The 17510-nt window shown below is 41.5% G+C and overlaps 1 protein-coding gene across 5 annotated transcripts in view; it reads left to right on the top strand.

Annotated features, from left to right (window-relative positions):
* Positions 1-16027: 16027 nt before the first annotated feature.
* The window catches only part of LOC132875719 (uncharacterized), a 43195-nt gene continuing 41712 nt past the window's right edge, over positions 16028-17510 (top strand). For 3 of the 5 annotated variants that reach the window (XM_060912712.1, XM_060912711.1, XM_060912710.1), the window contains exons 1-2: positions 16029-16193; positions 16651-16813. In XM_060912712.1, the coding sequence (XP_060768695.1) occupies positions 16149-16193; positions 16651-16813 (208 nt within the window). In that variant the 5' untranslated portion in view covers positions 16029-16148. Of the gene's footprint in view, positions 16194-16650; positions 16814-17510 lie in introns of those variants that run through there. The other 2 variants (XM_060912715.1, XM_060912713.1) reach the window with 2 other exon arrangements.

The raw sequence follows: 17510 nt of genomic DNA, 5'->3' as shown, positions 1-17510 counted from the left end.
AAGTGACATAACCTCACACAAAGAAAACACTTCTGTTTTTTCTGCTAGAAGGTTTCTCACGTGATCAAGTTGAGCCAAACAGCATACTGCTACGGTATACTGCATACTTATGCAAAAGGCATACATTTAATGTATAAGGATAAAAATAATATCTACCACATATGCAGACATCCCAAGTCTCCTGGAAGTTCTGGGAGTCTCTCGCATATTGATAGCGGCTCCCCGATGTCCACAAATTACATACAATCTCATGGAATCTTGAGCAATTGAGCAAGCTTCATCCCAAACCTATGGACCAGTCAGTCAGTGCATAGAGCATGAAGAAGAGCAGCAGCTGCTCCAGCCATTTTCTGGAACACAGGAAATTAATACATGGTACAAATCATCTTTTTTTTTTAAACTGATTTGGTGTTCAACTTTCACACTTATGATAAAGCAGTGTCTCTTTGTAATTGTCATCTTTGTAAGCTCACTTGCTAGGCACAAGGCTAAATAATGGCAATAAATTACTTTCACTTTACAGTGCTGGAGCTGCAGGAGCAGGTGTCGCACAACAGGCAGGAATTTGTGAGGATTCACCTACAAAACTAAGTCGCTCATAAAACTACAACCTTTTCTGGTTCAAACAAAACCAGTTAGGACCATGTACACCCTTTCTATTTTGTGCTACAATGTTAAGTAGAGGTGTGTTTGTGTGTGTGTGTGTGTGTGTGTTGGGGGTCAGCGTGCAATTACCATTATTTATTTTATTTTTCTAAAATCATTGTATCTCTGCAATAAAAGATTTTTAATCTCATCTCATTATCTGTAGCCACTTTATCCTGTTCTACAGGGTTGCAGGCAAGCTGGAGCCTATCCCAGCTGATTACGGGCGAAAGGTGGGGTACACCCTGGACAAGTCGCCAGGTCATCACAGGGCTGACACATAGACACAGACAACCATTCACCAACTCACATTCACACCTACAGTCAATTTAGAGTCACCAGTTAACCTAACCTGCATGTCTTTGGACTGTGGGGGAAACCGGAGCACCCGGAGGAAACCCACGCGCACGCCCGGATCACCGCACAGGCTTCATATGGCTTCAGCCTAGGGGCCCCCATGCCCCCCGCCTCGCAGGGGGCCCCCCAATTGGTCAAAAGAAAAAAAAAAACCTTCATATTCATTGGCTCAAAATGAATATTTAAATAAATGGACGCTGATTGGGTGAGGCAAATCCGCCTTCCATATATCAACGTTAGACGTCACGCACGACGTCACTCCACAGTTGACCAGTGAACATGTGTGACAGAAAATATGAGAGCGGTGCTCAAAAGCTCAAGGCGCAACGGCAAAAAGCCCAACATGACAAAGCTCTCTTGAGCAATATACCAAAACTAACAGGGTTTTTTAAACCTAATGAAACCCAACTGGCAAGTGCAAGTCATCATGACACTAGCATAGCAAACGTTATGTTAACTGCAGCTGCAGCCAGTAGTACTACTAGCTCTGGTGAGGGTGAAGGACCATCCCTTTCAGACCCCGTCCCATTTGTGGATGAATGTGCCACTGCCACTAGTTTCACAAACGCGCACACACACACACTCACTCCGATGACATTGACATGCATGATAGTTTCCTTCAAGCATCAACATCAAACATTTCACATCTAGATCCCCCCTCTGTTTCTGGGACCGCAAGCTCATGCAATGTTAGCTTCTCTGACCAGGCGGCTCCTTGTGACATGTCTCTGGGATATTCTAGCCATGTCGATGCTAATTTAAATTTGGATCCAGGGTTTTGGGGCGAAATAGATGAACCTACTAGGAAATACTGGATAAAAATGGGACCTGAAAAGTGCCGTAACAAAGACGCTGATAATGCAGCATCCGAAAGGATCCACAAGCAGCAGAAGAGGTATTTTTCAAAGTCTTTATTCATGAGGAAACTTGGCAATGGCGAACTTGTGCAGAAAGAGTGGCTCCTCTACTCTCCTTCAAAGGGTACAATCTTCTGTTTTGCATGCAAATTAGTCGGTACAAACTGTCCGTTGACGTGTGGGTACAGTGATTGGAAAAATGCATACTTGCGCTTGTCTGAGCACGAAGGATCAAAGTGCCACAGAGACGCGATGATGGTTTACCTTAAACCATAAGTTGTGATAAGTTGTTGTCAATCTAAACCTTATAGTTTTTGGTGTTCTGTTTTTGCTGGGCCAGCTGTACAAAGTTTAATCATGAAAAAACAAACAAACAAACAAACAAACAAACAAACAAACAAAAAAACTTTAAAATGTAGAAAATAGACAGTTCTTTACAGGTAGATGGGATAAGATGGTGGTGGCTGGGGGGCCTACAGCAACTTGTAGCCTAGGGGCCCCTGGCCATGTTAATCCGGCCCTGCCCACGCGGACAACATGCAAACTCCACACAGAAAGGCCCTCGCCGGCCAGGGGGCTCGAACCCGGACCTTCTTGCTGCGAAGTGACAGCGCTAACCACCACACCACCGTGCCGCCCGCCGGATTAATTTATAACTTATAATTTATCACTCTGTGATAAACTTCCCTGTGTATTTCTGAATCTTGTCATTGCATTTTTGCCCACTGAAACACATGTGATGTTATATTACATCTAAAAACATGATTTCAATATCAAATGAATGGACACGCCATCTTGTTGTCTCTCTCAACTCATCGTTTTTTTTCTGTGTTTATAGGATCTGAAAGAGATTCTCTCACAACATGAGTAAAATTTCTGCTGTTCAATTAATACTGTATCTTCAGGTACTATTAACACATCATATCCATCTTCTGTCAAATATGTGATTTTCATATGTGAAAATCAGCACTCTCCAGTCACAAGACAAAGCAATTCTACAGAGATGCGAGAGCATTCTATGTCAGAAGCGTTCAAAAAATAAAGGAAAAATTCCCAGTGAGAGATCAAATCTTGACGAATCTGTCAGTGGTCAATCCTGAGAACCACAATGATGTGAAACCAGAGCAGATTTTGACTTTGGCAGAGAGATTTCCAAATGTAATGAAGGCAGATGCCAGAGAACAACTCCATTTAGAAGTCCTGGATTATGTCTCATCTAACCTGGAAGCACTGGTGCCAAATTATAAGAATTTACCAGTTGATGAGTTCTGGGGGAAGCTGTCCAAAGTCACATCTGTGAGCCCAGGGCAGTTGAGATTCAGGGAGCTCAATTCTAACTGTGATGTGGAAACGGCATTCAGCATGGTGCGTCACATCAAGACAGAATTTAGGAGTCAGATGTCTCACCAAACACTTGTGAATCTGATGTCTTGCAAGTTTAACAAGTTTATTGACACAGAGTGCTACGGTATGAGGTGGAGGGATCTGGAAAATTGCTCAAATTTGCAAAGCAAGCAGCCTCTAAATACAATGAAAGCTTGCAAAAGGAACAGGCATAGAGCATAGGAAAGGAAAGAGCCCTTTAGGCCTAGGCTTACATGTGCAATTGCATTCATTGTCACTCATGCAATTCATTCATTGTTCTGTTATATTCATCTGTGTTTCGGTATCTAAGTAAAGCAATATTCTGTGGTGAAATATCTATCTATCCTGGTCATCCTTCCTTATTTATGGGGAGCAGGGTGTCCAGATTCAATCAGTAAGGAGCTTAATATATGCCACATTGTAGTTATCATAGTTTACGGGTTGGGGGCAGCTAAGTTCCCAAGTCAGGGTGTCAGCTATGGATCTGAGTGAACTGAGTGAATTCAGGTATTGTTCATCTCCAAAAGGCCACCCCGAAATCCACCAGAATGCAGGAAACCACATAAACCAAATCCAAATTTTTCTGAGGGAGTAACCCCCCCGGCAATGTATTTAGCCTCAATAAATTAATAAATAAATAAATGAAAGGGGGGGGGCGACCTCCCTGAAATGAATTTGGTCAGGTTGGGATGTCTGCATATGTGCAGGTATTAACGTGAGCTGTGTGAGATGTACAGTAGGTGAGACTGGTCACTTTATTAGGAACACCCACAACAACCACCTGCTCTTTTATGCAGTTATCTCATCAGTCAATCCCTTGACAGCAGCACAATGCATCAAATCATGCAGATAGAAATTAAGCGCTTCAGTTAATGTTCACAATGTTCAAACATCAGAATGGGAAAAATTGTGATCTCAAAGTGTGACTTTCACTGTGGCATGGGTGTTGGTTTGAGCCAGATGGACTGGTTTGAGTATTTCAGAAACTGCTGATCCCCTGGGGTTTTCACACGCAACAGTCTCTAGAGTTTACACAGAATGAATTCACCTCAATTCTCTTGAGGTGAAAGGACAGTGAATATTTGTACAAGTGTTACATAATTATAGACTGAACTTTGGAGCAAGTAGTGTCATGTGGAACATAAGTAAGCAATGAAGTATTATCGTCAGCGGCGGCTGTCCATTGCTAGTGATGATGACTGCTTCATGAGGATGTGCAGAAACGTGGATGGGCTGCAAGGCCCACACCAGAGTGCACCAGACTTATTCTCCTTTCCGAATGAAGCACATTGCACAGTAAGGTAAGACAAACGATGTCGTGCCCCCATTGTGTTGTCTCTCTGGACCTCCAGATCTGATGCCAAGTGGTGCACAAAAGTGCCACAGACCTGTCGGGTATGGAAGTTTCCCTGCAGTGACAACTAACTTGCTGAGTGATGCCATCTGTGGGTGCAATCAGTTAATTATTGAAATTAAGTGATCAATCTCATTAAATCAGTCTCATTAAATTTGAAGGTTAATAATTAAAATGAATCAATCCCATTGAATCATTTACTTTGACTCATTTGAATTGAATCATACCATAGAATCAGTCTCATTTGAAGTTAATCATTCAGTGAATCGTTCAATGAATCATTTAGTGAATCATACAATGAATCATTTAGTGAATCATACCATTAATCCTGGATAAATTACCAAACAGCTAGATTATGGTATATTTCCAAATTATTATTGATCACTTACTATATTACATAAATCTGCACCTTTTTGAATTCTTTGCGATTGGGGACTTCAGATATTGTTCACACCAACAAGATGAATATACACAGCTCACCTCATCTCATTATCTCTAGCCGCTTTATCCTTCTACAGGGTCGCAGGCAAGCTGGAGCCTATCCCAGCTGACTACGGGCGAAAGGCGGGGTACACCCTGAACAAGTCGCCAGGTCATCACAGGGCTGACACATAGACACAGACCACCATTCACACTCACGGTCAATTTAGAGTCACCAGTTAACCTAACCTGCATGTCTTTGGGGGAAACCCACGCGGAGAACATGCAAACTCCACACAGAAAGGCCCTCGCCGGCCCCGGGGCTCGAACCCAGGACTTTCTTGCTGTGAGGTGACAGCGCTAACCACTACACCACCGTGCCGCCACACACAGCTTTGATAATAAATGAATTTATTATACAAAGATAAAAATAATAATCAATATATACAAGCAGTGAGGTGTGTATATACAGTGGTGCTTGAAAGTTTGTGAACCCTTTAGAATTTTCTATATTTCTACATAAATATGACCTAAAACGTCATCAGAGTTTCACACAAGTCCTAAAAGCAGATAAAGAGAACCCAGTTAAACAAATGAGATAAAAATATTATACTTGGTCATTTATTTATATTCCATATCTGTGAGTGGTAAAAGTATGTGAACCTTTGCTTTCAGTATCTGGTGTGACCTCCTTGTGCAGCAATAACTGCAACTAAACATTTGCGGTAACTGTTGCTCAGTCCTGCACACCGGCTTGGAGGAATTTTAGCCCATTCCTCCGTACAGAACAGCTTCAACTCTAGGATGTTGGTGGGTTTCCTCACATGAACTGCTCGCTTCAGGTCCTTCCCCAACATTTCCATTGGATTAAGGTCAGGACTTTGACTTGGCCATTCCAAAACATTAACTTTATTCTTCTTTAACCATTCTTTGGTAGAACAACTTGTGTGCTTAGAGTCGTTGTCTTGCTGCATGACCCACCTTCTCTTGAGATTCAGTTCATGGACAGATGTCCTGACATTTTTCTTTAGAATTCACTGGTATAATTCAGAATTCATTGTTCCATCAATGATGGCAAGCCATCCTGGCCCAGATGCAGCAAAACAGGCCCAAACCATGATACTACCACCACCATGTTTCACAGATGGGATAAGGTTCTTGTGCTGGAATGCAGTGTTTTCCTTTCTCCAAACATAACGCTTCTCATTTAAACCAAAAAGTTCTATTTTGGTCTCATCCATCCACAAAACATTTTTCCAATAGCCTTCTGGCTTGTCCACGAGATCTTTAGCAAACTGCAGACGAGCAGCAATGTTCTTTTTGGAGAGCAGTGGCTTTCTCCTTGCAACCCTGCCATGCACACCATTGTTGTTCAGTGTTCTCCTGATGGTGGACTCATGAACATTAACATTAGCCAATGTGAGAGAGGCCTTCAGTTGCTTAGAAGTTACCCTGGGGTCCTTTGTGGCCTCACTGACTATTACACGCCTTGCTCTTGGAGTGATCTTTGTTGGTCGACCACTCCTGGGGAGGGAACAATGGTCTTGAATTTCCTCCATTTGTACACAATCTGTCTGACTGTGGATTGCTGGAGTCCAAACACTTTAGAGATGGTTTTGTAACCTTTTCCAGCCTGAAGAGCATCAACAACGCTTTTTCTGAGGTCCTCAGAAATCTCCTTTGTTCGTGCCATGATACACTTCCACAAACATGTGTTGTGAAGATCAGACTTTGATAGATCTCTGTTCTTTAAATAAAACAGGGTGCCCACTCACACCTGATTGTCAGCCCACTGATTGAAAACATCTGACTCTAATTTCACCTTCAAATGAACTGCTAATCCTAGAGGTTCACATACTTTTGCCACTCACAGATATGTAATATTGGATCATTTTCCTCAATAAATAAATGACCAAGTATAATATTTTAGTCTCATTTGTTTAACTGGGTTCTCTTTATCTATTTTTAAGACTTGTGTGAAAATCTGATGATGTTTTGGGTCATATTTATGCAGAAATATAGAAAACTCTAAAGGGTTCACAAACTTTCATGCACCACTGTATATATATATATATATATATATATATATATATATATATATATATATATATATATATATATATATATATATATATATATATGTCTGTGTGTTTATGTGTGGTGTGTGTGTTAGGCCCCTAGGCCTGAGCCAAGGTGTGTGTGTATGAGGGAGCTATAAAATTTGGAATGTTCTTATCTGATGTTTTGGTATGTTGAGTGTGGAGGAGGGGCTTGACCATGTGTTTAGACAAAAGGCTAGTTCTGTATAGCTAACCAAAATGTGTTTGAGCACGAGGTAGGCCCAGATTAGCTTCGTGTTGCTAAGCTAAGACAAAAGGGAAGCTATCTAAAGTGTATCAGGCCTGGTCAAGCCTGTTGAGCACGTGTTTTCTCAGTAACAAAAGGATTCCACACTCATAACATTACCCAACCCCTGAACTCTTAATAAGATCAAAATGTGTGTTAAGAGAATTATGTTAGTAAGAGAATAAGAGAAAGAGAGAGACATGCACAGCCTATTAAAACAAATGAGATTAAACAAACAGAACAATTCAATTTGACACGCTGCATGTCTAATAGTGTAATGAATAAACCTGGGTTTAAATTCACACTTTCAATAAAGCAACTTCCTAAAACTAGCTTAATTATTATGCCCAAATATATTTTACTCAATATCTTGCCTCTAGCAAAGTTCTGAGAAGATGTTCGCCGTTGCAGAGCTTCGCTGTTCATGAAGCACGTGAGTCGATTCCGTGAGTCGATTCCGTGGACAGAAAACTTCTCTTGATCCGATGCGTCGTTCGTGATGAAAGGAAAGTCTCTGATTAATGTGCACAGAACTTCAATCAGGAGGAATTCTGGTCGCTCCTAATTACAAATTAAAACTGCGTTTGAGCTGCAGTCGTGACGTCACTTCTAATACGAATAAACCGGTTGTAACTCAGGTTGAGTTTAAAGATCGTGCTATTCTGGACTTTTACCTTGGCCAGTGGTTAAGCACAGAACACGCTGGATGGTGAATCTTGCAAGAAAGAAGTGTTTTCGGGTTTGAGAGCATCTCTTTTGTGCGTCTAGATTCCTTGGAATCCGGACACGAGAGACAAAGAGCGGAGCTTCCGCCTGGACTTATGCGCGCATGGCGGACTGACGTAGATGATCCGGCCCACGCGTGACGTAGGTCACGCGGAAGAGGACTGGGAGTTGTAGTTCTTAGACACAGAATGGCGTCATGATACCTACATTCCCCCTTTTGGTCTCAGGGGTATGACGGAGTCGTAGCACTGAGAGCACCGTAATGTATCATCGCTGTGTCCATAGTCCTTGAGGTAGACTTGTTCTGCACAGTTCATGGTGTCCTGTGAAGACTGTGTAAACTTGTGAGTTCCAGTAAGACAGTTGGAGACAGAGGCATTTTGGGCATATACTCACTATGGGCATTTTGGGCATATAATCACTATCTAACTAACTAGATCAAAATCACATAAAAAAAAATATATTAAACATTGAACATGAAACATGTAGTGTTCAATTTCTTATGCATAAAAAAACAAGAAAAGAGAAGACTTGAAGGAAGGAAAGAAGTATTAGTGTTTGGGTTGGCAAACCTAATCTTCTAGACATCTTCTGTGTTTGGTAATAGCAGTGGGTGGTCTGGCCAGAGAGCGTGCGCTACTGCGGCTAAAGCTGTCAGGGACACAGACCATCTTATCTAACTTGGCATAGTGTTATGTATGGGTTGCCTGGGCAGACCCAGTGGATGTCTTTAGTGGGGGTGCATATCTCTAAGTCTTGTGGATTCACAAAAATGAGGATAGCACTGCCAAGACTATATGCCAGGTGTATTTGCGATGAATACACACTAGTAATAATAGCGGATTTTAGTCTTTTATCTACCATGTTATACTGAAGGGTTATTACTTCATTGGGTTGGTGAAGTCTGACCGGGAATGTTAGTGTACGCTTATGGTTGAGTGATGCGTACAAGCTAGGTGGACAGGATGGGCCTAGCTGTCGTCCACCCCCTTTTGGAGTGAGGATTGTTCAACAAGGTTTGATTTGATTATCATGGAAATCGATATGAAAGCGTTTGATTAGGCCTAGATGTCCTAATGCGATACGCGACGGGGAACGGTTTTGTTTTGTGTGAAGTTGACTAAGTTTATGTCGCAGGGCTTGGTTGGGATTGGGTTGCCTTGTGAGAGCCGTGTGTCTGAGAGATGGTGGTGAAGACTTTAGCGCACATGAGAGGTGCGTTTTGTGTGTTTGCCTTCGCCACCAGGGGGGGCTCTACATCCTGACCCTCGCCTGCTGTTTCAGAGGGATCTCCTCCCCCTTTCACGAGATATACCCGTGGTTCCTGGCCTAGTCATGCCAGCGAATAGCTTTTTGTCATTTTTCTTGGGCTCTTTTGTTTTATCTGTTGAGGGGTCTGACCTCTCCTGTAACAGTTCTTTAATCTCAGCCAACTGGGCTTTTAAAGAGTCCAGCTCTGAGGGGAACTCACCAGGTTGGTCTGAGTCACTGTGTTGGTCGTCTCTACCCTTACGTTTAGAGCTACGGTTGGAACGCTTCTGCCGTTTCTGGTCAGAGCGGGGATGACGGTTTTGCTGCCAACCATTTTGTTCCCTATGACCCTTTTCATGTGATGGGCGATTGCCATAGTCACTGTGGACTCGCCCTCGGTCCCTCCTGGCCTTACCTTGTCGATTTTTCCACTCACCCTTGTGATGGTTCGGCAAGAGGCGGTTCGGACCGGGATTTCTCCAGGGGGGTCCCCGTTTTGGAGCTTCGCCTCCTTCTAAGGTTAGCGGGGGCCCATTTGCATCCTGGAGCCTAAGGACTCTGGGTTCATCATCATTTCCGTTTGCGGTTTTGACAATGGTCTCCCAGGTCATTTGGGCTAGTCGCCTAGTTTCCCTCATCGAATAGTGAGCTCGTCGACACGTCAGTGCGACTTGAGTCCGCACGCTTGGGTGGAGATTATGTAAGAAAAGAGATTTGAAACCTCTATCTTCTTCCAAGCCTGGTACGTTACTACCTTGGAAATAGGCAGTACGTAGCCGTCTATAATATTCACGAGGCGCCTCAGACCGTTTTTGTTTGATTTGTAATGCACACAATGTCGCGGAGGTTTCGTCCATGTATGGCGCATATTCTTCCCTCATGTAATTGCGAAGTTTCGAGTAACTATCGTGAATGTTTGGGGGTAGTGTCTCTAAAAAGGCACGAACGCTACTACTGGAGGTCTTCCAGATTAGTTTAAGTTTTTCGTGTGTTGTGGCGTTCGGCAGGTCCATTAGGCATCGATCAATTTCTCGTAAATAGTCATTTACATTTGTTCTTTGATTGTCGGGATCGAATTGTTCGACATCTTTGGCAAGTAGGTCAATTTGCCATAAGCGAAGGGTTTGGTGCACATCCTTGTGCGACCTTCTTGGCTCTTCTGAGCACTCACTATCTAAGCTACTCTGGTGTTGCTTCCGTTTCGCACTAGATTCATAGTCTGATTCATCTGAAGATTGATCAGGAGTACTGTAGCACACTGACCTGGGTGTACTAGGGTCCTGGGCTCCGGATGAGCACAGGATGGCTCCATCTTGGCTAAACGACGGAGTCGAGTAGCGAGTTGATGGAGTTTGGCGGGGTGTCTGGTCCTCGACCAGATCATTTACGGTGTCCGGTTTGGACGCCTCTTCCCGCTCTGAGCTTTGGCGCATTGTTTGGGGTCTTTCACGCCCCTCGCGCTGCTCTTGGGGGGTCTGCTCCTGGGCAGCCCTCTTAGCAACCATTTCGGCTTTCTCTAGCCGTTCGGTGCAATCATCAAGGGAGGTCTTCAAGAGCTCACGCTCCCTATGTAAATCATTATTATCGGCTGTCAGCTCGGCATTGCTGGTAGTCAGCCTTTCAACCTCTCCGCGGAGGCGTCTGATTTCTGAATCAGCATCTTGGAAGTATGATAGGAATAGCTTACCTAGTGCCGCTTGGACATTAAAAGTTGTTCTTTTTGGATCTGTCTCATGTTTGGTTGAATTGTCTATGTTGTTTTGGCATTCACTCTCACTCGTGCTCTTAATGTTTGCCTTCCCGGAGGCAGAGCAGTGAATGAGATCTGCGATGACCTCAAGGAGAGACACATCTTGAGCGTTGTCTTCCATTTTTGAGACACGAGGGGATGCCATTTTACTTAGGCTGGATACTAGATAATTAATCAATGAGCTAATTATTAACTAATTGTTATTAATTAACATTAACTATGTGATTAATTAAAAAGGTTTGTTTGGAAATGCTATCTCTTATCCTAAATTAAGAATAGGTTAGGAGTATTTGTGATATGGTTATCACGCTACTGTTAACCGTTTTAACACACCTGAGAATATCTTAGCAGTTGCTGAATCAACTGATAGTTTTTGTCGTTGAACAATATTCCAGAAGTCAACAAACCAATCTCCTCACACGAGGCACCAATTTACTGTGGGTGCAATCAGTTAATTATTGAAATTAAGTGATCAATCTCATTAAATCAGTCTCATTAAATTTGAAGGTTAATAATTAAAATGAATCAATCCCAATGAATCGTTTACTTTGACTCATTTGAATTGAATCATACCATAGAATCAGTCTCATTTGAAGTGAATCATTCAGTGAATCGTTCAATGAATCATTTAGTGAATCATACAATGAATCATTTAGTGAATCATACCATTAATCCTGGATAAATTACCAAACAGCTAGATTATGGTATATTTCCAAATTATTATTGATCACTTACTATATTACATAAATCTGCACCTTTTTGAATTCTTTGCGATTGGGGACTTCAGATATTGTTCACACCAACAAGATGAATACACACAGCTTTGATAATAAATGAATTTATTATACAAAGATAAAAATAATAATCAATATATACAAGCAGTGAGGTGTGTGTATATATATATATATATATATATATATATATATATATATATATATATATATATATATATATATATATATATAGGCCTGAGCCAAGGTGTGTGTGTATGAGGGAGCTATAAAATTTGGAATGTTCTTATCTGATGTTTTGGTATGTTGAGTGTGGAGGAGGGGCTTGACCCTGTGTTTAGACAAAAGGCTAGTTCTGTATAGCTAACCAAAATGTGTTTGAGCATGAGGTAGGCCCAGATTAGCTTCGTGTTGCTAAGCTAAGACAAAAGGGAAGCTATCTAAAGTGTATCAGGCCTGGTCAAGCCTGTTGAGCACGTGTTTTCTCAGTAACAAAAGGATTCCACACTCATAACATTACCCAACCCCTGAACTCTTAATAAGATCAAAATGTGTGTTAAGAGAATTATGTTAGTAAGAGAATAAGAGAAAGAGAGAGACATGCACAGCCTATTAAAACAAATGAGATTAAACAAACAGAACAATTCAATTTGACACACTGCATGTCTAATAGTGTAATGAATAAACCTGGGTTTAAATTCACACTTTCAATAAAGCAACTTCCTAAAACTAGCTTAATTATTATGCCCAAATATATTTTACTCAATATCTTGCCTCTAGCAAAGTTCTGAGAAGATGTTCGCCGTTGCAGAGCTTCGCTGTTCATGAAGCACGTGAGTCGATTCCGTGAGTCGATTCCGTGGACAGAAAACTTCTCTTGATCCGATGCGTCATTCGTGATGAAAGGAAAGTCTCTGATTAATGTGCACAGAACTTCAATCAGGAGGAATTCTGGTCGCTCCTAATTACAAATTAAAACTGTGTTTGAGCTGCAGTCGTGACGTCACTTCTAATACGAATAAACCGGTTGTAACTCAGGTTGAGTTTAAAGATCGTGCTATTCTGGACTTTTACCTTGGCCAGTGGTTAAGCACAGAACGCGCTGGATGGTGAATCTTGCAAGAAAGAAGTGTTTTCGGGTTTGAGAGCATCTCTTTTGTGCGTCTAGATTCCTTGGAATCCGGACACGAGAGACAAAGAGCGGAGCTTCCGCCTGGACTTATGCGCGCATGGCGGACTGACGTAGATGATCCTGCCCACGCGTGACGTAGGTCACGCGGAAGAGGACTGGGAGTTGTAGTTCTTAGACACAGAATGGTGGCATGATACCTACACCATCCATTGGCCATTTGAGTAGCTCTTCTGCATGTCATCTGGTGGTATGCCATTGACCCTGTTGGGCTCATCTGCCACACTGCACCGAAAAGCACCCTGCTGCCAGCACCTTATTGGTGATGTACTATTTAACCCATAGCTGGAACCCAGGCAAGTGCTACCACTCCAGGTCAGAGTGGACCTGGGAGCAATGGTGATTAAAGGGGTAACTTTAATTTAATTTAATTTAATTTAATTTAATTTAATTTAATTTAATTTAATTTAATTTAATTTAATTTAATTTAAAAGTTTATTTGTTATTGTAACTATTGGCCTCATAAACAACAGTCTGTCATGATCGGTCTCCCTGTAATATCTGTGCACCTTGTTTTCATTATGATTGTATGCTGTATGTTTTGTTGTATTGTGTTTTATTCTCTGCTGGCTGTACAACAAATTGCCCCACATGTGGATAATAAAGTTTACTATACTATATATACTTTAACTCCACTTTCCCCAATGCTCAAGTCCTCCTGGACCTGAGACTCACCACCGGTTGCAGTTCCAAGTCATACCCAGGACTAGATGAAGTATTATATAATTGGAGTGAATATGAATCCATAGTTTTGAATATTGAATGATATCAAAAGTGAACTAGTAGAGGGCACTCGATAGAGTGCATACTTCCACCAAGCCACATATTTGGATTTGCATGAAAATCTAATCAGTTGTTTCTTGGCCCATGGCCCACCTTTCCTCCAAATTTCATTAAAATCCATTCACTGCTTTTTGAGTTATGTTGGGAAAAGACAAACAAACAGGGGCAAAAACATAACCTCCTCCAACAAAGTTGAAGAATGAAGTGAGAATGGCAAATAACATGAGAAAGTAAACCTGTTTCAACAACTGTCGATAGATAGATAGATAGATAGATAGATAGATAGATAGATAGATAGATAGATAGATAGATAGATAGATAGATAGATAGATAGATGCTGACATAGTTAGTAGTAAAAGAGCCATTCAAAACAAATGATCAGAGACTGGACTGGAAAAGGAAAAAAACAATAACAGTTGTGGTAGGACGAAGCGCAATGGAGGTGAGAACGGGGGCATGGCATTAATTTAGTCATCAGTGCAGTTGGCCTTTTTAAGGCACAGGTGTTGTGATTGCAGCTCATGTTTGTGTGGAGACGGGTAGACTGGCTGTGTTTGTCTGGGTATGCTGGATGTTTGTCAAGGGCTCCTACGCTTGAAAGTGGACCTTGAGATTCGGGGTTAATATTTTCGAGTTCGAGGCTGTGTTGTGTGGGACGACTATAGTGCTTCCTGGTCGTAAGCTCAAAACGCACCGCCACAGAAACTTGTTGGCTGCTGCTTTGCTGCTTCGCTGTTGCCGCTTTGCTGTTTTGAGTCGGCTTGGTACATATGCTGCCTGCGGTTGCTGCTTTCTACTGCCATCTTCTGCTACTCGGCTTAACGTTTTTAAACTACCTTCACGGGTCTTAATCTAAGGCCGATGCTCTCCACTTTTCCTGTGGGCCATTGTATGGTGGCTTGGTGTGCTTGTGGTATGTTTGGTGTCTACGTTGTGCGTGTGTGGTGACGTGTCTCCTACTTGTGTGAGTGTGAGGGTGAATGATGTCGTCTGTGTCTTGCATTAACTGTGTTGTGCTTGAGTGTTGGTTTGTGTGTCTGTTTGTTTGTATTGTGTTGTCCAATAAGTCCATTTTTGATTTTGGATAATTTGTGTTTTTTTTAATTTATTTTTTTTATATTGCATTGTAACTTCTCAGTACTGGCTTGGGTAATTACATCTAAGTGTACTGGCTAACGTGCATATCTTGTTTTTTTTTGTTGGCTGTGGGTTATTTTCATTTGGGTGTCTCTTGTAACAGGTCTTATTGAGTGTGCATTTATTATTTGGGTTTGTATTTTTTTATTTGGCTTTTGTTGTAGAGTGCTGTGATTATTTGTTTGGTTTGTGGGGTTAGGGGGACTGAGCCTATGTCGCATTGCTACACTGCTGCTTCTTGAGGCCCAATTCATACAAGTTATACTGGAGCTACAGTTGCATGTTTTAAATATATTCTCATCTCATCTCATTATCTCTAGCCGCTTTATCCTGTTCTACAGGGTCGCAGGCAAGCTGGAGCCTATCCCAGCTGACTACGGGCGAAAGGCGGGGTACACCCTGGACAAGTCGCCAGGTCATCACAGGGCTGACACATAGACACAGACAACCATTCACACTCACATTCACACCTACGGTCAATTTAGAGTCACCAGTTAACCTAACCTGCATGTCTTTGGACTGTGGGGGAAACCGGAGCACCCGGAGGAAACCCACGTGGACATGGGGAGAACATGCAAACTCTGCACAGAAAGGCCGTTGCTGGCCATGGGGCTCGAACCCGGACCTTCTTGCTGTGAGGCGACAGCGCTAACCACTACACCACCATGCCGCCACCCCTTTTAAATATATTTTTATATTGAAATGATTTCTTAATAAAGCGTTGCATTTGAGGAATCATGCGTCTGCTACCTTCATTAGTTGAATGGCCTGCTTTGTGGAGGAATACTACAGATTAATTTAAAGGTGATTCACTTGGACTGAAGTAGCTTCAGTTAGGGGCTAAATTCTAGTCATTTGGGTCGGTCTCACAGTGAAAGGGAGTGCTATAACGATATGTAAGGAGTGGTGGTAAAGTGGAGAAAATAAGAGGAGGTAAAGAAAGGGGAAAAAAGTCAGGAGATACTTTTCTTGGGGCAAGTTTGATCGGATACGATGGCGTTTAACACAGAAGCCAAACACACGCGATGTGAGTGGTAAGATGGTGGCCAGATGGCTTCACTCGTCTCTACAGCTGGGAATAGGCTATGAGCTCTCCAGATTTTATATCGAGCTCAGTGAGTGAACCCCGAGCAGATACAAGATGTGGGCGCAATGCGACTGTGCTGAAGATGAAAGTTGCGTCATGTGCATAAGCGATTCAAAGTGAAAGTGAAAGTGTAAAGCGACGGTGTTTTTGATGCGCTGGAATTTAACTCTGCAGAATCTGAAGAGAACATTCGAGGTGAGTAAACCCTCCGGAAGAACCGTGTACATAATAATGAGGTTTTAACTTTTCTTTTAATCATAAAAATGTGTTTTTGTGATCAGACACCGCGTGTGCTTAGATGTGTGTGTCGACTTTTCATTTTAATCTTGGTATTTTTGTTTTGTTTTGCTCAAAGCTCAACTTGACACCCAGAAGCCTGATTTGTTCTGATCTGCTCCCAGACAGACAGACAAGCAGCTACCAAAATGCTAAGGCATTATGAAAACAAATGCAGCTGTAAATGAGTCATATCCAGTTGGATAAGAGTTATTCAGTGTCAGATGCATTATCAAAACAACAGGCCTTCCTCTTGATAACTAACACCACTATGCTATGATTTTTTTTCTTTTAAGATGTGCAGGATTAAGTTTCTGACAACACTATGTGCCTTTTTGCTTCTTATTTATTAACATCCTATACTTTAATATTCTAGGAAGCAGATAACATGGAGAACTCCAAAGAACATAAATTAAAAGAAAACCCATCTGGGATGCCAGTATGTGAGTCACAGCGGAACGCGACTGCTGAAAGTGAAAATGTTCAAGACACTGAGATGAACGGTGAATGTGACAACGAAAACGAACCAAAAACCTGTGGTAGGAGTTCAAAACTAGTTTCTTTTTCATGCTTTTTAGAGATTTTATGACATCTTTATCTGCTGCTGTAAGGAAATGAGCTGAACCAAGCATGTAAATGCTTGATTAAAAAAAAAAAAAACACCATAAATATTAGGTTGAGACATGATACTAGGTTCTGTACTGTACAAATATTTATGTCCAGGTTGTAGCCATGGAATCAATGTAATGGAGGGGGTAACAAATCTACCAGAGGGCAGCTAAATACCCCACCCCCAAGAAAATCTATTTCCTGCCATTCTAAAATATTTTAAAAATGATTTATACATATTCTCCAACACATGAAATAAACTAAGTACTGATTTATTTTACAATCATACCTAATAATGTATTATATTACATTACACTGCTGTGTATCTTCTTTTTTACCTTTTCTTCTTTCATTGTACACTGTAAAAAATGTCCGTAGAATTAACAGTGAATTTATGTAAAATCATGACATAAAAAACTGTAAATACAAAAACAATGAAGCAGCATGTAATTTACATCAATATACTGTAAAACTCCTAACCAAATACCACTGTTAATTTAACAGTAAGAATATGTTGAATTGATCATATTTTTTTGTAGAATTTACAAATTGTTGTAGTTTAAACACAGACAAACTGTAATACTAAAACAGAATGTGATAGTTAAAATTACATCATTGCCCTGTTTA

This window comes from Neoarius graeffei, chromosome 28 (genome assembly GCF_027579695.1).
Source record: "Neoarius graeffei isolate fNeoGra1 chromosome 28, fNeoGra1.pri, whole genome shotgun sequence".
Lineage (NCBI taxonomy): Eukaryota > Metazoa > Chordata > Actinopteri > Siluriformes > Ariidae > Neoarius > Neoarius graeffei.
This window is presented reverse-complemented; position numbering and strand designations above follow the sequence as displayed.